This window comes from Akebia trifoliata, chromosome 4 (assembly GCF_017979445.1).
Source record: "Akebia trifoliata isolate Shusen 1 chromosome 4, ASM1797944v1, whole genome shotgun sequence".
NCBI lineage: Eukaryota > Viridiplantae > Streptophyta > Magnoliopsida > Ranunculales > Lardizabalaceae > Akebia > Akebia trifoliata.
This window is the reverse complement of record NC_141378.1, coordinates 20,378,118-20,400,702: the sequence shown is the minus strand read 5'-3', so window position 1 is coordinate 20,400,702 and position 22,585 is coordinate 20,378,118. Positions and strand designations below refer to the sequence as shown.

The 22,585-nt window shown below is 35.5% G+C and overlaps 2 protein-coding genes and 1 pseudogene across 5 annotated transcripts; 1 reads left to right on the top strand and 2 right to left on the bottom strand.

The window, feature by feature from the left end:
• Positions 1–4,661: 4,661 nt before the first annotated feature.
• On the bottom strand, positions 4,662–11,409 carry LOC147404400 (uncharacterized). 3 transcript variants are annotated; one of them, XM_086440334.1, is made up of 4 exons: positions 8,848–11,409; positions 8,601–8,673; positions 7,644–7,729; positions 4,662–7,422 (listed from the first exon to the last, which is right to left on the bottom strand). In XM_086440334.1, the coding sequence occupies exon 1, from the start codon at positions 11,304–11,306 to the stop codon at positions 8,967–8,969; it is 2,340 nt and encodes a 779-aa protein (XP_086296460.1). In that variant the 5' UTR covers positions 11,307–11,409; the 3' UTR covers positions 4,662–7,422; positions 7,644–7,729; positions 8,601–8,673; positions 8,848–8,966. The 3 variants fall into 3 exon arrangements, with proteins under 3 accessions (XP_086296460.1, XP_086296461.1, XP_086296459.1); XM_086440335.1 differs by having other exon boundaries at positions 4,662–7,390; XM_086440333.1 differs by having other exon boundaries at positions 4,662–7,729.
• Positions 11,410–15,133: 3,724 nt separating this feature from the next.
• Positions 15,134–17,395, top strand: LOC147404399 (cinnamoyl-CoA reductase 2-like). The gene is made up of 4 exons (XM_086440332.1): positions 15,134–15,475; positions 15,774–16,186; positions 16,853–17,015; positions 17,253–17,395. Exons 2-4 carry the CDS (start codon positions 16,058–16,060, stop codon positions 17,309–17,311), a joined length of 351 nt encoding a protein of 116 aa, XP_086296458.1. The 5' UTR covers positions 15,134–15,475; positions 15,774–16,057; the 3' UTR covers positions 17,312–17,395.
• A 2,231-nt stretch (positions 17,396–19,626) lies between these two features.
• LOC147404398 (peroxisomal membrane protein 11C-like) lies at positions 19,627–21,662 on the bottom strand (annotated as a pseudogene). The gene is made up of 5 exons (XR_015177738.1): positions 21,519–21,662; positions 20,920–20,994; positions 20,751–20,831; positions 20,234–20,599; positions 19,627–20,150 (listed from the first exon to the last, which is right to left on the bottom strand). The product of XR_015177738.1 is annotated as a peroxisomal membrane protein 11C-like (transcript).
• Positions 21,663–22,585: the final 923 nt, after the last annotated feature.

Below are 22,585 nucleotides of genomic sequence, written 5' to 3'. Positions count from 1 at the left end.
TAGTGGAGTGTCTTTCCTCTTCACCCTCTTCAATTTTATTATCTTTCCTCTCTTCCTAGTTTTCAAGTTTCAATAATCTCTCTAATTTTGTTATATTTTTCCTTTTTTACCTCTTTTTAAACAATATCCCTCCAATTTTATCGTATTTCCTTTTTAAACCCCTTTTTCAATAATATTCTCAAGAGTCATGATTTTCTTATGCCCCCTTCAACATATGCTCCCTAACGGGCATGGGCTAGAATCACAAATCTACTCCTCGTGTGTACATTCCCATGAATTTGTGTAGTTGTGTATCTCAAGGAAAAAAGATCTATGGTTCTAGTCCATGCCACGTTAGGGGGTATATGTTAGAGGGGCATAAAAAAATCATTATTCATATCCTCAAATTTTACCATCTTCCCTTTTTAACCCCAAAGAATATATATATATATATATATAAATAGGGTCCTGTTCAGCAACAAACATTTTGGCAAAACATTTTTCGAAACATGGGTTTGAGGTTTTGGAATGGACAGATTTTTGGTGAGGATGATCTCTACGGTGAGGAGATCATCCTCACCAAAAATCAGCCCATTCCAAAACTTCTAGCCCTAGTTTACAAGTTGAAAAATCGTGGACCATCCATTTTTCTGTAAACCATTTTTGATGAGGTTAGAAGTTTTGGAATGAACTGATTTTTGGTGATGATGATCTCCTCACCGTAGAGATCATCCTCACCAAAAATCAGCCCATTACAAAACCTCTAACCCATGTTTTGAAAAATGTTTTGCCAAAATGTTTGTTGCAGAACATTTCCCATATATTATATATGGGGGCGGTTCAAGCGCCATATGAAAAAACTTTCATTTTTCAAAATAAGAGTTAGAGGTTTTGGATTGAGCTGATTTTTTGCAAGGATGGTCACTATGATGAAAAGATCATCCTCACAAAAAATCAGCTCAATCAGAAACTTCTAAATCCATCAAAAGTGATTTACAAATTAGTGATAAAAATTGGTAAAAAATCGACGGTCCACATTCTAAATCACTTTTAATGGGGTTAGAAGTTTCAGATTGGGCTGATTTTTTTTTTTGGATGATCTTTCCATCATAGAGATCATCCTTATAAAAAATCAGCTAAATCCAAAATTTCTAACCCATATTTTAAAATTTTATTAAAAACGAAAGTTTTTACATATGTTTTCTCATATGGCCCTTGAACCTGGTCGGGTTATTACGACCCCCTTTGCGACACACCATTTTGTCTTATATGGGCAAAAATGTTTAGAATGGGTTGATTTTTTGTGAGGATGATCTCTATGGTGAGGAGATCATTCTTGCCAAAAATCAACTCATTATGAAACTTCTAGCCCCATGTTTACAAGTTAAAAAAATTTAGACCGTCCGATTTTTGTAAATAAATTTTGATGGGGTTAGAAGTTTTGGAATGGGATGATTTTTTGCCAGGATGATCCCCTCATCACAGAGATCATCCTCACAAAAAATCAGCCCATTCCAAACATTTTGCCCATATAAGACAAAATGGTGTGTCGCAAAGGGGGTCGTAATAACGCCATCCTATATATATATATATATATATATATATATATATATATATATATATATATTGATCTGTATACTCATAAAGTTACAACGTGTTTTGTCTTATATGGGCAAAAATGTTTGGAATGGGCTGATTTTTTGTGAGGATGATCTCTATGGTGAGGAGATCATCCTTGCTAAAAATCAGCCCATTATGAAACTTCTAGCCCCATGTTTACAAGTTGAAAAATTTTAGACTGTCCAATTTTTGTAAATCACTTTAGATGGGGTTAGAAGTTTTGGAATGGAATGATTTTTGCAAGGATGATCCCCTCACTATAGAGATCATCCTCACAAAAAATCAACCCATTCCAAACATTTTTAACCATATAAGACAAAAATGTTGTAACTTTATGAGTAGCTTTATCTGTCTACGGAACCCGACCTTATATATATTTAGCTACTCATAAAGTTACAACAATTTTGTCTTATATAGTTAAAAAGGTTCGAAATAGGCTGATTTTTTGTGAGAATGATCTCTGTGGCGAGGGGATCATCCTTGCAAAAAATCATTCCATTCCAAAACTTCTAACCCCACCAAATTTGATTTACAAAAATTGGACGGTCTAAAATTTTTCAACTTGTAAACATGGGGCTAGAAGTTTCATAATGAGCAGATGGGGCAAGGATGATCTCCTCACCATAGAGATCATCCTCACAAAAAATCACCCCATTCCAAACATTTTGCCCATATAAGACAAAACACATTGTAGCTTTATGTGTATACGGATCCTAATCCATATATATATTGGCAAGGATGATCTCCTCACCGTAGAGATCATCCTCACAAAAAATCAGTCCATTCCGAACCTTTTTGCCCATATAAGATAAAACACGTTGTAATTTTATGTGTATACGAATCCTGATCATATATATATAGGCAAAAAAGTTCGGAATGGGCTGATTTTTTGTGAGGATGATCTCTATGGTGAGGAGATCATCTTTGCCAAAAATCAGCTTATTATGAAACTTCTATCCCCATGTTTACAAGTTAAAGAATTTTGGACTGTCCATTTTTTGTAAACCACTTTTAATGGGGTTAAAAGATTTGGAATGAGCTGATTTTTTGTAAGGATGATCCCCTCATCATAGAGATCATTCTCACAAAAAAAATCAGTCCATTCCAAATCTTTTTACCCATATAAGACAAAAACATTGTAGTTTTATGAGTAACTTTCTGTGTCTACGGATCCTTACCCATATATATCATTTAACCAACGGAATCACCGAAAAACAAATTATCTTTACATACCCTTATGAATTGGGAGTGATAAACACTAAAATCTAGAGTCAAATGGATCCAGCATGGGGATAGGAATACGAGGTACTTTCATATCACGACTCTGGCTAGGCGACGAAAAAACAAAATTGTCAATCAAGTTGAAAATGGATGATGGAAACTGGTGTTCAGATAAAGATACCCTCAAAGACCTTATCTGCTCTCATTTTCGTAGTCTGTTCACTCAAGAAGGCGATGAGGATCTCCCGGCATGCGAGACCCGAAGCGTTCCTACTCTATTTAAAAAGAAGATAGATGAGATGGATAAGAATAGAAACAAAGAGAAAAATCCTATAATATTAAGAGCAAAACAAACAAGAGATATCAAGTCACTAATCTCTCCGATGCCCAGTAAATTATGAACCACTGAAAATCTTCGTTTTCGAGAAGGATGGTCAACTCCGCAAATATCGATCAAAACTTGAACTCTTGTATTTGTTCGCCAAATCTTGTTCAATTTCATCCAAGCTTGGTTTTGTCTAAATCCTCGTAGAAGAAGTGGTTCACCAGCCTCTACATTTGTGGATCCCACCAAATCATTCAACCTGGCGACTGCTCGCTCGTTGATCAATGATTCATATAAACCATAGATCACAAAACAAATTCAAACCAACGAACCAGATCATATTGTTTCTTCTCTTTACAATGTTGTAGTATGCCCCTTAAGCTTTTGTAAATATTTTGAGATACTTCTTTATATTCCCTTGACTTCGGTCTTTTCTTATAAATTAATGAAAAGTGATCCAGTACTATCATATTTTTTTCATTTTATTAAAAATTACCTCAATGCCCCTCATTATTGTCATCATCATCACTATCACATTTAAAATGTGGCCTCAATATCCCCATCATCATAACAATCGTCCCCATCATCATCATCATCCGATCGGTTCTTGCACATTTTTCATCCAATGGCCTTTAAAGAAATACGTTGCAAAGCACCCCTTGCCTAGTTTCAATAACTCCTATCTTTAGCATTTTGTATTAATGTTTTATGTAGCTTCGACATCAAGGAGTTAATTGTCATGGATATTAAGAATAATCCAATACGGCATCCGAGATATGCATCCAAGATGCCACTTAACATGATTGATAAGAAACAGTTTGATCTTTTTATGGTTTACTAGTAAAATGCACATAGATTTTTGTAATTATAAAATTTAATTTATTATATTATATATTAACAAATATTAAAATAAATAATTTAATAGCTAATGAGAGGACTATTATGTTCACAAAGACCATTAAAATATTTTTATATTATAATTTAATCATAATAAAATAGGCCAAATTATGTATCTTCAGTCAATTTCTATATCACTAATTTTTTTTCTTTTTGTCTAAGTTTTATATATCATTATATATTTCTTTATATGAGAAATATTTTCCTTACTAATTTAGTAAAGATTTTAAGTCTTACTAAGGTTTGTTTTGCTCTAATGGATTACCACATCAGCAATCCGACACCACAGCCCTTTAAGTTTCATTAGAAAAACTAAGATAAAAATAAATAAATAAATCAATTTTTTTATTTTTATTTTGAACTTGATCCAAGGTTTTGAAAATGAACAGCTACCTAATTTCCACATAACTCCCGAACTTACAAATGAAATTCAACGGGGAAAAATATTTTTTTTGGCAAAAAAATATTCAAAGTTCATCAAATTTTGTCCTCTACAGCCCTGAAGAATTGGAACATGTTTTTGGATGCCACGATGTGAGCCAAGGACCCTTAGTAAGACCGAAATCCTTACTAACTTGGTAAGGATAGTTGGAAAAATAAATATAATGATAAGTAGATAAATGGTTGGAGTAATTACAAATGAAAAATATATAAATAAAAGATTCAATTTAGGAGGTCAAAGTGAATAATCACGTCTACATGTTATTGATTTTGGTCATAAAAACAAGAGTCAGAAGATCGAGTTGTTCTACACTGTCTTCGTTGGACACTGTGCTGATGTGGCAGTACACAGCATCATAGATTTCTTTCCTCGAGATACAAGGACTGCCACGTTAGTGTAGTCATAAAAAAAATATATAATAAATACAAAAGTAGAGAACAAAGAAATTAGAGTTCCATGTCTTAGGAAAAGATCATATAAGTCCAAGTTCTTGCAAGATTGGTATCCAAACAAAATCATTTTGGACTTCCCCACCATCACCAAAGGCTTTTTTCAAGTAAATCTGAGTATGTTGTTGATCATCTTAAACACCAATGAAGCCAATGTCAATCCACTTGCACTTTGTGTCGCTACCTCTAATCGGGGGTAAGATGTATTCTCCCACGTGAAAGATTTGTTGTCATCTGTGGATCAAGTCTTTCCCAACATTCACACTTCAAAGACAATATAAAATTACGATTGTTTGGCATCAAAACTTAGAGATCACCTATAGTTTGGTGCCATAAATGTTTGGTTTCATCTTCCGATCCATATTAACTCCCATTTTTGTTTTGATAAGTAAAATTTCATTAATAAAAAAAAGCAAGATCAGCCAAGGTGGCCAGCGTCAATGAATTGCAAGTACACAAAGTTAATCTCTCACAATACTACATACCCCTCCCAACTCCCTACAAAGTCTTCAAATAAAATCCCTCTAAACCCCTTAAAAGTTTTAGATCACAAAAACAACAGACCTAGGATTGACAAAATTAGATCTGTAACAATCAAGGACCTGTGGTCAAAGATCCTAGAATTACGCTCCTTCCGCAAACCCTAGCAAATTGCAAATTGCAAATTGCAAAATGGGTAATATTCCAAAGCACCCTCTTTATCATGGGGAAAGAAAACCCAATGACTAGCCAAGAGTCAAATAAAAGACGAGCAGAGGCAGGAGACAATTCGAGACTCCAAACAACTCAAGAAAATGTGACCAGACTTAGTTCCCATTCTTAATGTCCGAATACTATAAACTACAATTGGAATCACAAAACCATTAGAGTAGTGTAAGAAGATAATTAATAAAGAGCACTTCTATTGTCACACCAACTTTTCCTAATGCCACCCCCCAAGTGTGTGCTAATTCTTTGGTGATTTACATATGAATTGGGGTGGCATTAGCAAAAGTTGGTGTGACAATAGAATCTCTCTTTAGAAAAACAATAAAAATGTTGTGATGCTGAACAACTATAAAAGATACTAAGAAAACTTGAATATAAGAACACAATGATTTCCCCAATTTTTTATTTATCAATAAAGATAAATTTATTGAAAGAAGAAAGCGAGGGGGTCTAGGTGTTCAACCCAAAACAAAGAGAACCAACGAGACAAAAGAAAAACGGCACAACAAAAGATGGAAAGAAACAAACAAAGTGAGAACAACAAGTTACTCTCGCAGCAACGAACAAACCATATCCTATCGCACAACAAAATCTTCAAAGAAGACCCCCTTGAAATCCTTATAAAGTTTACTCAAAGAAAACATGAGCTCCTAAATAGAAAGAACTAATCCTTCCATCATAGAAACTTTCCCCTCAAAGATGCAACGATTGCAGTCTTTCCAGATACCCCAACAAATTGCAAATGGAGCCAAGAACCAAAGAATCTGTTTAGAAGACGAGAATGAAGCTCCCCACGCCAACCAAGATTCCAAAGCCAACTTGACTGAGCGAGGAAAACAACCTACTATCCCGAATAAAGATAAGAAGTGCGACCAATGAATGAATAAGTGATCCACCGTTTCTGCCTAGGATCTACACATACAACATTGGTTTGGTGAAATAAAATCTCTTATGATTAACTGGTTTAAAATTGCGAGTCTCCCTAAAACCGCCAACCAAATTAAAATCGATATCTTAGGAGGTATCTTACCACCCTAGACAAATGAGTGAGGGAAAAACGTTGTTAACCCCATTGATATAATATAAGTGTTTCTAGAGAGACGTCAATCTAAGTTTGAAAAAAAGGTCAATGGACTCGATTAAATGCTGCAACCCTCCAATCAAAAAGAAAAAGTTCTTGTGATTCATTCAAACCAAATGCTTCATGATCCCTCTTAGTTCTCCAAAACTAATTTCCTTTAATGGGAGAACACTTATCATGAATGCAACTTCACTACCCACTCTAATTATTATTGTTTGGCAATCCAATCAACTTATTCAGACTATTGTTGTTCTTATGGTTGTGAGGGTGTTATTATGTGTGAGGTCATATTGCATTCAAATTTTTTTTTATAAGTATAACCTCATTCAAAGAATAAAGAGTATGTACAAAGGTAGTCGAGATAACCTACCTCACAACAATAAAAGTAAAAAAACTAACTCGAGCACAACGACTCCCACCTAAAGACAAACTCTTCGAAGAAAACACCTTTGAATTCTAAAAATAGTTTACACCAACAAAATAGCAGCCCTAGAATATTGATTAAGAGGTCGTGAGTTCAGGATTCCAACCCTTGAAAAACTCTCTTGTTCCTCTCCAACCAAATCCCCCAACACACTGCTGCAAAGGGGAGAAGTCTCCACAAGATTTTCTTTCTCCCAGAGAACAGAGATTGATCCCAACATTGCTCGGCCAACTCAAGTAATGTCCTGTTTTCATGTGGAAATGACAACCCCATATCCTAACATGTCCAATAGAGGGATGGTGTGATATTAAAAATTCAGTAACTTGTTTTTCTGTTATTGATATACCAAACATCACAAAAAGTGAATGATAATATACATAATATTTCAAGTATATTGTAAATTCCTAGTGCATGGTGGTTGGGCTTGCGCTATAATATCTTATTGAAAAAGATCCATCGGGCCTTCATAGAATGGCAAACTACAACAAATGGTTTACCTAGAAATAGAACCGAAGGCTGCCCAGCTCATGATCGGAACTCTGAATGAAGTTGCACACCCTCATAGAACAGTTGACCTGAAAATCTGTAAAATATGCAAAGATAAAGATGTCAGGCTTCACATTTCATTCATACAATTAAACACATACAAACCAAAGTCAATAGGACTCCCAAAAAAAATGACAAACATATTTAAAACCTATAGAAAGTAAAATTACACCTACAAGAATACAAGATACATACAAAATAAAGAAAACATTTCTAGCTGAATAGAAGATACTTGGTCTTTAGTTTACAAGATTCATACATATATATGTATGTATGTATGTATATATATATATAGGGTCAGGTTCAAACGACAAACCATTTCACACACATATAGACAACGCGTTTTGTCTTATATGGGCAAAATGTTTGGAATGGGCTGATTTTTTGTGAGGATGATCTCTGTGGTGAGGAGATCATCTTTGCCAAAAATCAGCTCATTATGAAACTTCTAGACCGTCCAATTTTTTGTTGAAAAATTGTAGACCGTCCAATTTTGTAAATCAATTTGATGGGTTACAAGTTTTGGAATGGGATGATTTTTTGCCAGGATGATCCCTCATCACAGAGATCATCCTCACAAAAAATCAGCTCATTCCAAACATTTTTGCCCATATAAGACAAACACGTTGTCTATATGTGTGTCGCAATGTGTGTTGCAGGAACCCGACCCATATAGATATATATATATATATATATATATATATATATATATAAAGCAATTATATCATTGCAACACAATTAATCATTAGATATAACTTACATATAGGTTGTTTTAACATCTCTTAAGTTGATGAGATGGTCTCATGGATTGCAAAGCAAAGACTATAAGAGATTCATTCTAGTGAAGATAAGATGAAAAAAGTGAATAAAGTGCATGCCCACTATAGCTTTGGAAAATCCCAGCTTACCATGAAATATTGGAATCATTCCAATGCCAATAAGGAACATCTTTCTTGTTTTCAACTGGAAGCTGTTATGGATCTGAAACATTGAAGGAAAAAAAAACCATGAACACTATAAATATTGAAATTTCTACTGTTTATGTTTATAGAAAACCTTAAAAAATTGAACCTAAGAGCATCAATATGCCACAGGCTCAATGCATGGTAGGCAGTAGTAATAAAAAGCAGGTGGAGAAAGAATTGACACCCATACCTCCCTTTCCAAAAGCATTGCAGCACTACTGATTAGCAAAACATTAGTTGCACCACCATCAATTGATCCAAAGCCTAGATGACAATGCAGAAGAGAACACACCCGGAAACTTGGACAGCCTACCGGGATACACTTGACGTTCTTTTCCGCCTCTTTATGAGTCCATTCATTAAAGTAATATAGGTGGAGTTATTTACTACAATACCCTTCTGCATCATTTCTTCTAAAGTGCGCATAGCTTCTTTGAACTTCCCTTCATTACAAAGCTCATTAATACGTTTTGAATAAGTTGTAGAACTTGAATCTTGACCCTCCACAGTTTGTACTCCTTGGCCACTGACTGTCTCCAATGCATCAAAAGAAGAATGATCGGGCAATTTTCCAATTTCAGCCATTTTTGACAGAAATTCTTGAGCTTCTTCAGTTCTACCAGCCTCTGTAAGCCCGCACAGAATAGAATTGTAAATATGATGGTCAGTTCCTAGTTTCTTCTCTTCCATTACTTTGAGAAGCTCTAACGCATCTTCTATTTTCCCCTCTTTGCTCAAGTACATTATAAGTGTAGCATAGGTGATGGAATCAACGGCTTTACCTTTCGAAACCCATGTATCGAAGAGCTTGAGAGCCTTGTCCACCATTCTCTCTTTACAAAGTCCATGAAGAAGAATGTTACATGTTATGACATCAGGTTTGAACGAGTTTGCAACCATTTTGTTGTGGAACTGAAATGCTTTCTCCAAATCTCCATCCTTTATGTACCCACGAATGAGGGTGTTGTACGTAGTTTCATCCGGCACCAACCCACTCGCCAAAAGCTCATTTAACTTGGTCATTGCTTGTTGAGTTTTGCCCATTTTACAAAGTCCTCCAATAATCGAATTGTAGGTGACAACACTTGGAAATATTTCTTTTTCCTTCATTTCGTCCCAAAGCTTCAAAGCCCCATCAATATCTCCATCATTGAAGCACCCCGTGATCAAAGTACCATAGCTAACCTCATCAAGATCATAACCCCTCTTCGAGGCACAACGAAGCAACTCATGCGCTTCAACAAGCTTTTTCTCCTTACAAAGAGTGTGAAGAAAGGAGTTAAGGGCAACATTATCCATCTTCAAGCCTTTTCGAAGCATCTCATCCATAGTCTTGAAGGCTCTCCCCATTTTCCCTAGTTTACAAAACCCATTAATCAAAGTATTATAAGTAACACAATCTGAGGGAAACCCATTTTCCTCCATCTTCCGAATGGACTCTATCGCTTCCTCCATCTTCCCTTCTTTACAAAACCACTTAACCATTATATTATAGGTAACTGCATTCAGCTTCACACCTTTCTCGCCCATTTCTTCAAGCAGCTTGAATGCTTCCAAACTCCTCGTCCACTCAAAACACCCATTAATCAATGTGTTATAAGTAACTGTATCAGGTAACAATTTCATGTTCTCCATCTCATCTTGAAGCCTAAAAGCCTCATCAATCCTACCCTCTTTACACAACCCACTTATCAACATGTTATAAGTCCAAATATCGGGCAAGAAATTGCTCCTTGTCATCAACTCGATCGTCTTAGTCGCCTCCTTCAACCACCCCAACCTACAATACCCACACACCATAGTGTTGTATGTATTCCTATTGGGCGAAAGCCCTTTATCCTTCATGTCAAGGAGTAAATCCCGAGCCTCAGTTAACAGACTCTTCTTACAAAATGCATCTAAGATCGTATTATAAGTAACATTATCTGGAATACAATTGAACTCGGCCATTCGATTTAAAAACTCCATAGCATCCTTAAACTTACTTTTGGAGCAAAACCCATATATGATTATATTGAAAGTGTTGGTATTCAAGGCAACCCCGAGTTTAATAAAGTCTTGGAAAAGCTCTTGAGATACTGAAGCTGAATGAGAAGATGGGTACCTTACCAAAGAGTTGAGAAGAGTATTGCAAGTGAGAACATTCGGGCGGAGACCTCGTCCCTTCATCTTCTTGAAAATTTGAATTGCGAGGTGAGGCTTTTGAGATTGGACATAAGCACCAATGGCGGTATCGAGGAGGGCTCTCGAGGGGCGAAGGAAGCGGGACGGAGGGTGGAGGAGAGAGTCGTGGAGACGGTGGAGAGGATCGATGGCGATGAAGGATACGAGGAGGGATTTGGCGTCGGAGAACTTTTTGGTTTGAATGAGGGGAGGGAGGATAGTGAGGAGAGAATGGAGGGAGTTGGTGTTGTGGGTGAATGTAGGGAGATGAGATTGGCACCATTTGAAGAAGGAGAGAAGGGTTGTTGGGCGGGAAGAGAGAGTGGTTGAGGATAGAATGGATGGGATTAAAGATGGTGTGAGGTGAGGAATGTATTGGTTGAGAGATTGGAGAGATGTTTGTGATGTGAGGATGGAAATGATGGTTTGGGTGATTTGTGATTGAGTCGGTGGTGGTGGTGGCGGTGGTGGTGGGAGTGATTCCATTTTCTTTTTTCTTTTTTGCTATGCAATTGTTGGTTTTCTTAGTTCGATGGTTTTGAGGGGTCTTGAGTTGAGGGGTTTTTGTTTCCAGGACGTGAGGAGGAAAGGGTTTAAAGCGAAAAAATCTGAGACTATCAAAGGGAGGACCAATTTGAGAAACAAACCTGCCACTACCATCTCGTTAATGAACGAGACAGAATTGACTCGGGTGAGTCAACTCATCTCGTACAAAAAGCATTTGACTCGTTTTACAATTATTTATTTATGTATATTTATACTAAAACAATTATTATTTTTTTATAAAATAAGAATGATTAGAAGATATTTAGTCATAAAATCATATTTTTTTTAGATAATAAATATTTAAATTTTAAAAAATGTTAATTTTTTCAAGTACAAAATCTTGTCAAGTTTTACTCACTCGTCTGGGATTTTTAAAATATTGTCTAAGTCATCTTATTTATCTCGTGAGATGGTGTGAAATCCATCTCGGTCTCTTAGTAAGATTTGAAACAATGAGGTGCTTATGTCATGTTAACTAGTCCTCTAGTGTAGATCGAGGTCAAAGAATGTATATCAACTTTAAATTATATGGAGATATCTCAAACATTTGGCAGAAGGTTTGTGTAAACGCACAACATATTTATATGAATGAATAAAATTGAAAGATGATAATATCTTTTTATTTTTTTGGAGGGGGATTGTTAAAAAGTTGATTACATATACCGATAGTTGAGCTTAAATAAAATCTCGATTCCAATTCTTGTAGGTTCCAATTCTGATTACAAGTACAAAACCTTTAGAATCAGAGCCGACTCTACAAATACCATGTGCCTATCAGTGACCGTCGAATATCCATTAAAATGGATATTTTTTTTAATGAGAAAAAAATGTAATTGCATGATAAAATAAACAATGATTTTTTAACGAGATAAATCTAACTTGTACTTCCTCGATTGGGAGTTGATATTAGCAATAAATTCCTTTAAAAAAAATCAATGTAGAAATAATGGCTTGGTATTTGGTTATTGTTGAAATTGAAAATGAATGATTATTTATGTAGAAAAAAAAAGTAAAAAATAAAGACTACATTCTATTTATATTTTATTTTTGGTTAAAATACATTTACTTCAAAATATCTCTTGATTAACATTTAATTCGACTAGTAATTTAAGGATAATTAAATTTGCTGTATAGCAAAATTGATTCGATATAAATGGAAAGAGAGGAAAAATTATGTTTTTTTTTCATCTTCTTTTTGTTTTAGATGTAAAGGCATCCACTGTGATTCTATAAATAGAGAATTCCTACTTTGATAATTTTAAAAAAAAAAATCTTCAAAATTCAAGAGAGGGGTTTCTATAAAACTTGCTTGAGAGAATTTTGGGAGTGAATAATCGAAGAATATTTTAAAAGAAATAATTGTTGAGAATTGGACACTCGGTGTTTTTACAAAAGTCAATGGGGTTGGAAACCCAAAAGTTTCGTGCTTTAAATATTTTTGAAAAAGGACTTTTTCTAAAGAAAAATTGGCAGAAATAGATCCCATTTGCAAAGATGGCAAAAATTCGTATTCGTACAATTTATTTAAAAATATATATATATAAAAATTTAATACTCATCTTTTTTCAATAATTTTGTCAATTTTAGAAATATCTTTTCGACCTTAATCCAACCACTATGGTGGAAAATCTTAAAACTAATAATTTATTTGGAGAAAGTCAAATAAGATCTGATGTACCTCAAATTTAAAATAAAATAATAATCAAACATAATTTCAATCTATTATTTAAAGAATTTAATAAAATATCTCCACATTCCTCTTGAATAATCTATCATAGATTTTAAAAATAAAATAAAATAAAAATTAAGAAATAAATAAACCATCACATTTTTCATTCTTTCAAACCTCATGGAGTGCGGAGTGCCGAGTGCCTTCTTATATTCAACATTTCTATCTAATCAATGATATATATATATATATATATATATATATATATATATTATATAGAGAGAGAGAGAGAGAGAGAGAGAGATGTTTAGCAATCCTAAAGTTTGCCAAACATTTTTCAAAACATGGGTTAGAAGTTTTGGAATGAGCTGATTTTTTGTGAGGATGATTTCTATGATGAGGAGATCATCATCACCAAAAATCAGTCTATTCTAAAATTTCTAACCCCGTCAAAAGTGATTTACAAAAATTGAACGATCCACAATTCTTCAATTTATAAACTAGGGTTAGAAATATAAAAAAATGAGCTGATTTTTGAAGATGATGATCTCTTCACCGTAGAGATCATCTCACAAAAAATCAGCTCATTCCAAAACTTCTAACCCATGTTTTAAAAAAATATTTGGCACAATGTTGGTGAGGATGATATCCTTATCATAGAGATCATCATCACCAAAAATCAGCTCATTCAAAAGTTTCTAACCCAAATTGTTGGGTGCTGAACATTTCACATGTGTATATATATATATAAGGGTTCGTTCAGCAACAAACATTTTTGCAAAACATTTTTCAAAACATGAGTTAGAGGTTTTGGAATGGGCTGATTTTTGGTGAAGATGATCTCTACGGTGAGAAGATCATCCTCACCAAAAATCAGCCCATTCCGAAATGTTTAGCCCCATGTTTACACGTTGAAAATTCGTGGACCGTCCATTTTTTGTAAACCATTTTTTATAGGGTTAGAAGTTTTGGAATGGACTGATTTTTGGTGAGGATGATCTCCACGGTAAGATCATCCTCACCAAAAATCAGCCCATTCCAAAACCTTTAGCCCATGTTTTGAAAAATATTTTGCCAAAATGTTTGTTGCTGAACGGGACCCATATATATATATATATATATATATATATATATATAGGGTCCCGTTCAGCACCCTAAGCTTTACCACACACTTTAACAAACGCGTTTTGTCTTACATGGGTTAGAAGTTTTGGAATGGGCTGATTTTTGGTGAGGATGATCTCTATGGTGAGGAGATCATCCTCACCAAAAATTAGCTCATTCCAAAACTTCTAATCCCATCAAAAATGGTTTACAAAAAATGAACGGTCCACGATTTTTCAACGTGTAAACATGGGGCTAAACATTTCGGAATGGGCTGATTTTTGGGGAGGATGATCTTCTAATCATAGAGATCATCCTCACCAAAAATCAGCCCATTCCAAAACTTCTAACCCATGTAGGACAAAAAACGTTTGTTAAAGTGTGTGGTAAAACTTAGGGTGCTGAACATTTCCCATATATATATATATATGGGTCAGGTTCAAACGACAACCATTTCAACACACATATAGACAACGTGTTTTGTCTTATATGGGCAAAAATGTTTGGAATGGGCTGATTTTTTGTGAGAATGATCTCTGTGGTGAGGAGATCATCCTTGCCAAAAATCAGCTCATTATGAAACTTCTAAACCGTCCAATTTTTGTTGAAAAATTATAGACCGTCCAATTTTTGTAAATCAATTTTGATGGGGTTAGAAGTTTTGGAATGGGATGCTTTTTTGCCAGGATGATCCCCTCATCACAGAGATCATCCTCACAAAAAATCAGCCCATTCCAAACATTTTTTCCCATATAAGACAAAACACGTTGTCTATATGTGTGTCGCAGGAACCCGACCCTATATATATTATATATATAGGGTCGCGTTCCTACGACCCCCATTACGACCCTCATCGCGACACACGAAATCAGCCATCAGATATAGCGCAGATCAGCAGTCCAGATCGCATATAGATTTAAATTCGATTGTAATGTAACAAAGTTTGTTATTTACAAACGCCTCCCCGTTAAAAAAACCCAAAAACAGATCTGATTTCTTCTTCGTTTCTGCGTTCGAAGACACACAGATTCAGCTCCTTCAGATCTTATTTCTTCTTCGACAGATTCGTCTTCTTCTTCACTCTCTTCCTCGTCTTCTTCCAAACTCTCTGCCCTGCGTTCGAAGACACAGATCTGAGATCTGAACCTTCGTCTTCTTCTTCACTCTCTTCCTCTTCGTCAGATCGATCTTCGACAGAGAGTTCTCCATCTTCGTCTTCTTTTTTCTCTTCAAACTCACATCTGCGACAACCATTCATCACCGTCTTCCTCATCTCTCTCTCTCTCTAGAATAGACGACGACTCACAGAAACGAAGAGCTCGACAGAAACCCTAAGGTAACAAATCACAAACCCTGTTTTTTTTCTTTTAAAACCAAGGGATACTTAGTGTAGTTGTGGCTTTTCTTTTTCAAATAGGGTGTAGAGGGGACTCTGATCATTCTTACTTTCCTGTTGTACATTCAATGTCCATTTTTTTTTTTAAATTATTACTTGGAAAAAATGTGCATCTTTTATATTTTTGTTGAATCTTATGGATTTTCTGAAAAATTTATGGTTCTGAATAATTTAGCCGCAAAAGGAATTCTATAGTGAGGCAGTTATAATGAAATCGGCTGTTTCCTTTACTGAACAGGTACATTCAGCCTATAATGAGTACGTTAGATGTTGGATATGGTTTTCGGACTGTTTGTGTCAACTCCAGCAAACCCACCAACTCCTTGTGCCTTTCAACGTTTCGCCCTGGTTGCATCAACTCCAGCAAACCCAACAACTCCCATGCCTTTCAGTATTTCGCCGTGTTTGTAGGGGCCCTCAATTAGGTTGCCCCCACCCTAAATGGGACCACTGCTCCCATTATTGTTTCCATAATTTGAGCCTGCTGTGACAGGTACATCTAATGTTCTAAAGACGAGTTCCATGGCCAAAGTAAAGAAGGTTGTGGTTGTGTCATCTGTCGGTGCTATTACGGTGAATCCAAGTTGGCCAAAAGATCAAGCCATGGATGAATCATGTTGGTCTGACAAGGAAGCTTGCAAGACAATTGGGGTAAGTAACTAGCAAAATAATTTTTAATGTTAGATTTTGAGTAAAATTGTCTGTATTGAATGTCGACTACCCATTGTAAACCAATAATTTGAGTTTTACTGTCTCAAAAAATTCATTTATTACATGCCGTATAAAATTGTACTAGCCATTGCTTTTACAATATAATTCAAGTCCTTGTAGTCATTTAGTGGTCAAGGTCTTAGTTGCACGAAGTGGAATCGGGTGCGGAAGTGGGGAATCAGAACTATTTTAGGAAGTGGGACGAGGACCATAACATATGATAGAATGTTCATGCAACTAAGATCACGACATATAGTTTTCACAAGCTATTGTCAATATAAGGCAACATGTCATTCAATTATCGCTTCCTTTCAAATGAGTTCATGTTGAGCTTCTAAAGGACTCAATTTTATCTAGATCTTGAAAAAACTGTATTATCTTTCTTGACTAAGTTTTGTATGTATCATAGTGTTTTAACGTTTTTTTTTATTAAGATTGACTAGATCACTGATTCCACATTCACTATTGCAACTTTTACTTATAAATGGATTACATTGGAGGTTTGTGTTCTGTTTTATTTTAGATTCCCATGACCAATCTGATTCTGGATTATGTATAGATAGGGTTGTTTCGTGTAAACTTTAACTTCCTTCTATTTGGAATTAGAACTGGCATTGCCTATCCAAAACGGAAGCAGAAAGTCAGGCTTTTGAGTATGCAAAGAGAAGTGAGCTCAATGTCGTAACAGTTTGTCCATCCCTTATCATCGGGCCAATGTTGCAATCCACAATGAATGCTAGTAGCTTGTTTCTTGTCAGACTTTTGAATGGTATTTCCTCCTACTATAGCTATCATTCTTATATATGTAGTTACATTGACGGATGTGGATATTTATTACTGTCAGCACCTTCATGTATCTATGTGACAACATCTCATGCTTTCTTATTGACTAACGTTTTCCTTTGATCTGCTGTTTGGAGTTTGACTGCATTCATTAGTGATGGACTGACTTCATTCTGACTCCTTCCAAAATATGATCGCATGCCTTCATGTTGATAACTTGCAGAAAAGTTGCAGATAGGCCATGGGATCCTGCTAAGTGGAGTGAGATTGCTAATGTTGTAGCAGCACTTTCTATTCCAATTATAGCAAATGGTGATGAAGATTTGCTATTGCCTTGATGGGAAAGGTCACAAATTGTTTCCAGCCTTGTGAAACTCTCTAGGTTGTACGTTGTATATTAGTGAATGAGCGGTAACCAATTATAAAACAATACTTACGTTGGTTATGTAAATAGGATAAGAGATGATGTTGTTGGCCATTAGCAACACTTATGTTGGTTATATTGTTCATTTTTTTATTTTTTATTTTTTGCATTCCTATAGTTTGTTTTGAATCTGTAAAATAAGGAAAGTGGTTGCTTATTTTTCCATTGTGAACTATTCTCTATAATTTAAGTCTTGGGAAGTTTTGGATTTTTTTACTTCCTAGTTTCTCATTAATTAGTCATGTGGTTATAGTTTCGTTCAGTTTTTGTATTTGCTCGAGATTCAATTCATGTTGAAGAGTGCAATACATCTTTTGTTTCAACTCTCTCAGTGTTCTCTTGAGTTAAAAGAGTATTATTAAGTATTCCTTCTTTATTTCAATAAGTACTGTTATTAAGGATTATCTAAATCACTTATGAGAAGATTTACTCAAGCATCATCACGCCTCAAATAAAGAAGCCAAGTCCGGGACATTGGATTCTACATTGTTAACACCCTCAGAGATGTTCCCCCAAAACCACTAAGAGAAAAAGAATGGATAGATATTGCCCATAGTGTATGAGCAGTATGTTTTATTGTGAAGGAGACTGAACCCAAAGGGATTCTGAATGTGGTAAGCGATTGTGATGCTTTAGTGGATTAATGATTCAACTTACATACGTTATTAGGATACTACTAATTGGGTGACATGAATCTGTTCTGATACTTCAATGTAAGTGTGAATGTCGCATTTGGACTATATTGGTCATATATCCTAACTTATTTGGCCATCATTGTTAACGGTTTTTCTATTAGCTTTTCCTATGAATGTGGTAAGCGATTATGAATGTTTCTGCTAATAGGGGTCTGAGGTGGCTGTCAAATGTCAGGCACTTTGCATGAAAAGGCTGCATTGGAACTTTTTATAAATTTTTATCTAAAGATTTTTAGATTGTATTGCTTTAGTTATTTTTAGTGAAACATTATGGAACAAAGAAGCATGGCAGAACTGTTGTCATTGTTTGATTTGTTTAAAGATGTACTAATTCATGGTGATAAGAGGCAATGGCATAGCAAGTTGTTTCGAAAATTGAATTTGGAACTAGCTTCAACTTGCATAGTTTGAAGCCTTGCACAATTTGCTTCTGTTTTCAATAAAGTCGTTATTCTGTTTTACATCTTGTTTCAAGTGTTTTGGATTTGTTGGGTGGGTTCAATTCACAAAAGGCGTAAGTTTATGTAAAAAAATTATTGAAATACTTAGTTTTCTTAACCAAGTGAAGAAATAAATTTAGGATGCCTATCCACTTGAGCAACCATCAGTCATTTGGGCATGGACTATGAACTTAAACCTAAAACTAACAAAAGCAGAGGATGCTTCTTCTCTAGTTTCATCACCAAAACTCTTGGATCATTGGCTGCACCCTCATACTTGAAAGGAACAAAGCTGGATGGGAAAATATGCATACAATTATGTGCACCAAGCAAGTACTTGCCATGTGAAACAAGTCACTCAAAAGCCAAAGGGTTCACTATTGAGCGGTGCCCCATCAAACAACTGCAGCACACCCTACTCATGGAGCAATTAAATGTAGAAGGCCAAGAAGATGGTTTAAAATATCCGTTGTCTGCAAAATCCATTCATTTGTATCACTAATTAAATTCAAAAGTTGAGAACAGATTGGGGAAGTAGCTTTCCTCATCTAATACAATCTTAGACAGTTAATAAATCAAGAGAACTTACATTGACACATTAACATTTCATTATAACACAGGAAATTACACCACCCCATGGTTTTGCTTGAAATCAACTATCGCCCCTTCAATAATAATAGCAAAAATGATCTTGTTTTATTCGAAATTCAAGTGGTTGCCCTTATATGTTGCAATCCAACCCTTCACCTATGTAATCCACAAAACCCAATGGCCCTAATGATATTTTGACACTGATTAAATAAGAATTGCACAAGTATGAGTATAAGCGAACTAGTCTAGTTGGCCTTGAGTGTACGGTTCAAAATAATATTGAATGTACCCCTAACCAAGACAATGGGACTAGATGATTTTTTTTATGAACATAATTTTAATTAAAAAAGGAGGTTCAGGAAATCTACCATAAACAGGAAAAAAAAAAAAAAGTTTAATCAGAACCCGAACACAAGAGTCCCATTTAAGAAAAAAAAAAACTTCAAGAAATACAACTCCCAACTCATCAAACAATTTGTACCAAAAATATAACCCTTTGAGCAATGGATTTCCATCCCATCATTACAATACTCACAATCTCTACACAAGTTCACGTAAGTTCCCATTCCAACATGATTACCACTTTTAAAATGTTCAACATTGGAACCAACCTCTTTGACAATTCCAACAATCTCATGGCTGCAATCCAATACATCCTCAATAATTAGTTAGAATGATTTCAATGGGCATAGCAACCCCATTAACCACAACTGGACCAAGATAAACCAGTTTTTTAGCAACAATAAATGGTACAAACTTCACTAACAATGATTTGAATTACACCCAGTATGAGAGTCAACTTATTGGAATGGAACTTTGAGATCTCCTGTTCAAGCACAACTTCATTGAATCAAGGGTAACTGAATAATGAGAACATTTGTCAAGTTAGCGGAACTTGTCTATTTTCATGGTGTGGAAGCTTGAATCTCCCGCTTTCATTGTGTCCTGGTCTTCGGTGGGGAAGGAAGCAACTGCACAACATAACAAATTTCATCACCCAAACTCTGCGCTATATAACCATAGATATAGAAACAAACCGGGATTTTGCCTTTACTTGATAACAAGAGATCAATGAGCTGACAAATCCAAAGCCTCCTGTTACACGGGGAGTGACTTTCTTAGGTGCTAGTTGAAGCAACCCAATCGCAACCACCAAATCCATACCGGCTTTTACGAGAGCCAAAGTCCTATCATTTGATTTTTTGAGTTTGTTGTAGTATTGCTCGTTCTGCATTCACGAAGGCGGTAAAAAAAGAACCAATCTTTGGAATAAAAAATGGAGAAGGAGAAGATATGATAGGGTCACACTTTTAAAACAAGTCTGCACTATCAAGCTAAACATACTTGATTAGCTATCAATGTTCTTGTGATCCTTCTCCAACTTCTTCGTTGATGCTGAAAGGCTTCCAAGTTCTGCAAGCTTCATATAGAAAAGAGAGGAACAAAACAGATAGTTCAAGTTGGGGATCATATTGTGAATGGGTATTCTATCAAAAGCTAAAACGTTCATTTATTCACATTCCTATGTATAAAATCTTTCTCATTGAAGCTGGAATGTAGATGGTACAAACCTCAACCAAGGTGGTACAAGCCAAGGAGCCCATCCAACAGAAAAGAGAGATCCTGCCAATTAGCTCTGCACGTGCTTTGTTCTGGAGTACCAATAAAATAATTAAGTTTTTTTTTTCCCCGCAAATATTTTATGAGGAATACATAATGGAAGGAACATAAAAACAGTACCTTATAGATGCCAGTTCTCCCAAGCCAGACAATTTGATCCAGAAACAAGAAAGTGGACAGTAATGCATTTTTGGACTGAAACAAAGTATCACATTAAATAGGCAATGAATTTGTACGTTTCCAAGTAAAACGATTGGAAGAGGAGTTCCTTGAGGAGTTGGACTAATAAGACCATGCAAATCATTGGTAATTTTTGCCTTACCAGCGATTTCACTGGTAATTTTTGAATGAATTGGTTGATACTAAACATGATGAATTTACTGGAAAAACATGTTTTGGGATTTAATATGAACAATGTACCAAAACCAAAACCCATTTGCAGTATCATACCATGTACGATGTAACAAAACCAAAACCAATTAGGCAGAAAACCCATATGTGTCGTAGGAACACATTTAAAATGAACAATGTACCGAAACCAAAACCCATTAGGCAGAAAACCCATGCTACCCAACAACACACATAAAAACCGAAGAAGAAGAAGACGAAGATGGAGATGGAGATCGATTGCAAGAAACTCATACGATTCGTCATAATCGATACATAAAAAAAAACAAATGAAATAAAAATATGAAATAAAATAAAATTTAAGGGTTTACCTTAGGGTTTCTGTTGGAGAGAAAGAGAGAGAGAGAGAGATGAGGACGAAGCCGAGTTGGGTATCTTCGAGGAGGTTCTGTCTTCGTTTCCAGCAGAGGGAGGGTGGACGAGTTGGGTTTCTGTCTTCGTTTCTTCGCAACTAGTTAGAGAGAGAGAGAGAGAGATGAGGAAGACGGTGATGAATGGTTGTCGCAGATGTGAGTTTGAAGAGGACGAAGATGGAGATCGATTTGTGCTGAAACATTGTAAAATAACGTCGAAGAGGAAGAGAGTGAAGAAGAAGACGAATCTGTCGAAGTAAATAATGTCGAAGAGGAAGAGAGTGAAGAAGAAGACGAATCTGTCGAAGAAGAAATCAGATCTGAAGGAGCTGAATCTGTGTGTCTTCGAACGCAGAAACGAAGAAGAAATCAGATCTGTTTTTGGGTTTTTTTTAATGGGGAGGCGTTTGTAAATAACAAACTTTGTTACATTACAATCGAATTTAAATCTACATGCGATCTGGACCGCTGATCTGCGCTAAATCCGATGGCTGATTTCGTGTGTCGCGATGAGGGTCGTAATGGGGGTCGTAGGAACGCGACCCATATATATATATATATATATATATAGGGTCCGTTCAGCACCCTAAGTTTTACCACACACTTTAACAAACGTGTTTTGTCTTACATGGGTTAGAAGTTTTGGAATGGGCTGATTTTTGGTGAGGATGATCTCTATGGTGAGGAGATCATCCTCACCAAAAATCAGCTCATTCCAAAACTTCTAACCCCATCAAAAATGGTTTACAAAAAATGGACGGTCCACGATTTTTCAACGTGTAAACATGGGGCTAAACATTTCAGAATGGGCTGATTTTTGGGGAGGATGATCTTCTAATCATAGAGATCATCCTCACCAAAAATCAGCCCATTCCAAAACTTCTAACCCATGTAGGACAAAAAAACGTCTGTTAAAGTGTGTGGTAAAACTTAGGGTGCTGAACATTTCCCATATATATAAAATGGTTTACAAAAAATGGACGGTCCACGATTTTTCAACGTGTAAACATGGGGCTAAACATTTC

Bases quoted from the DNA above. Each gene is read 5' to 3' on its own strand.
- LOC147404400 (XM_086440333.1), bottom strand. From the start codon at position 11,306: ATGGAATCACTCCCACCACCACCGCCACCACCACCACCGACTCAATCA.
- LOC147404399 (XM_086440332.1), top strand. From the start codon at position 16,058: ATGGCCAAAGTAAAGAAGGTTGTGGTTGTGTCATCTGTCGGTGCTATT. The intron at 16,187-16,852 runs GTAAGTAACTAG...ATTTGGAATTAG, and splicing joins AAGCTTGCAAGACAATTGGG to AACTGGCATTGCCTATCCAA. The intron at 17,016-17,252 runs GTATTTCCTCCT...GATAACTTGCAG, and splicing joins TCTTGTCAGACTTTTGAATG to AAAAGTTGCAGATAGGCCAT.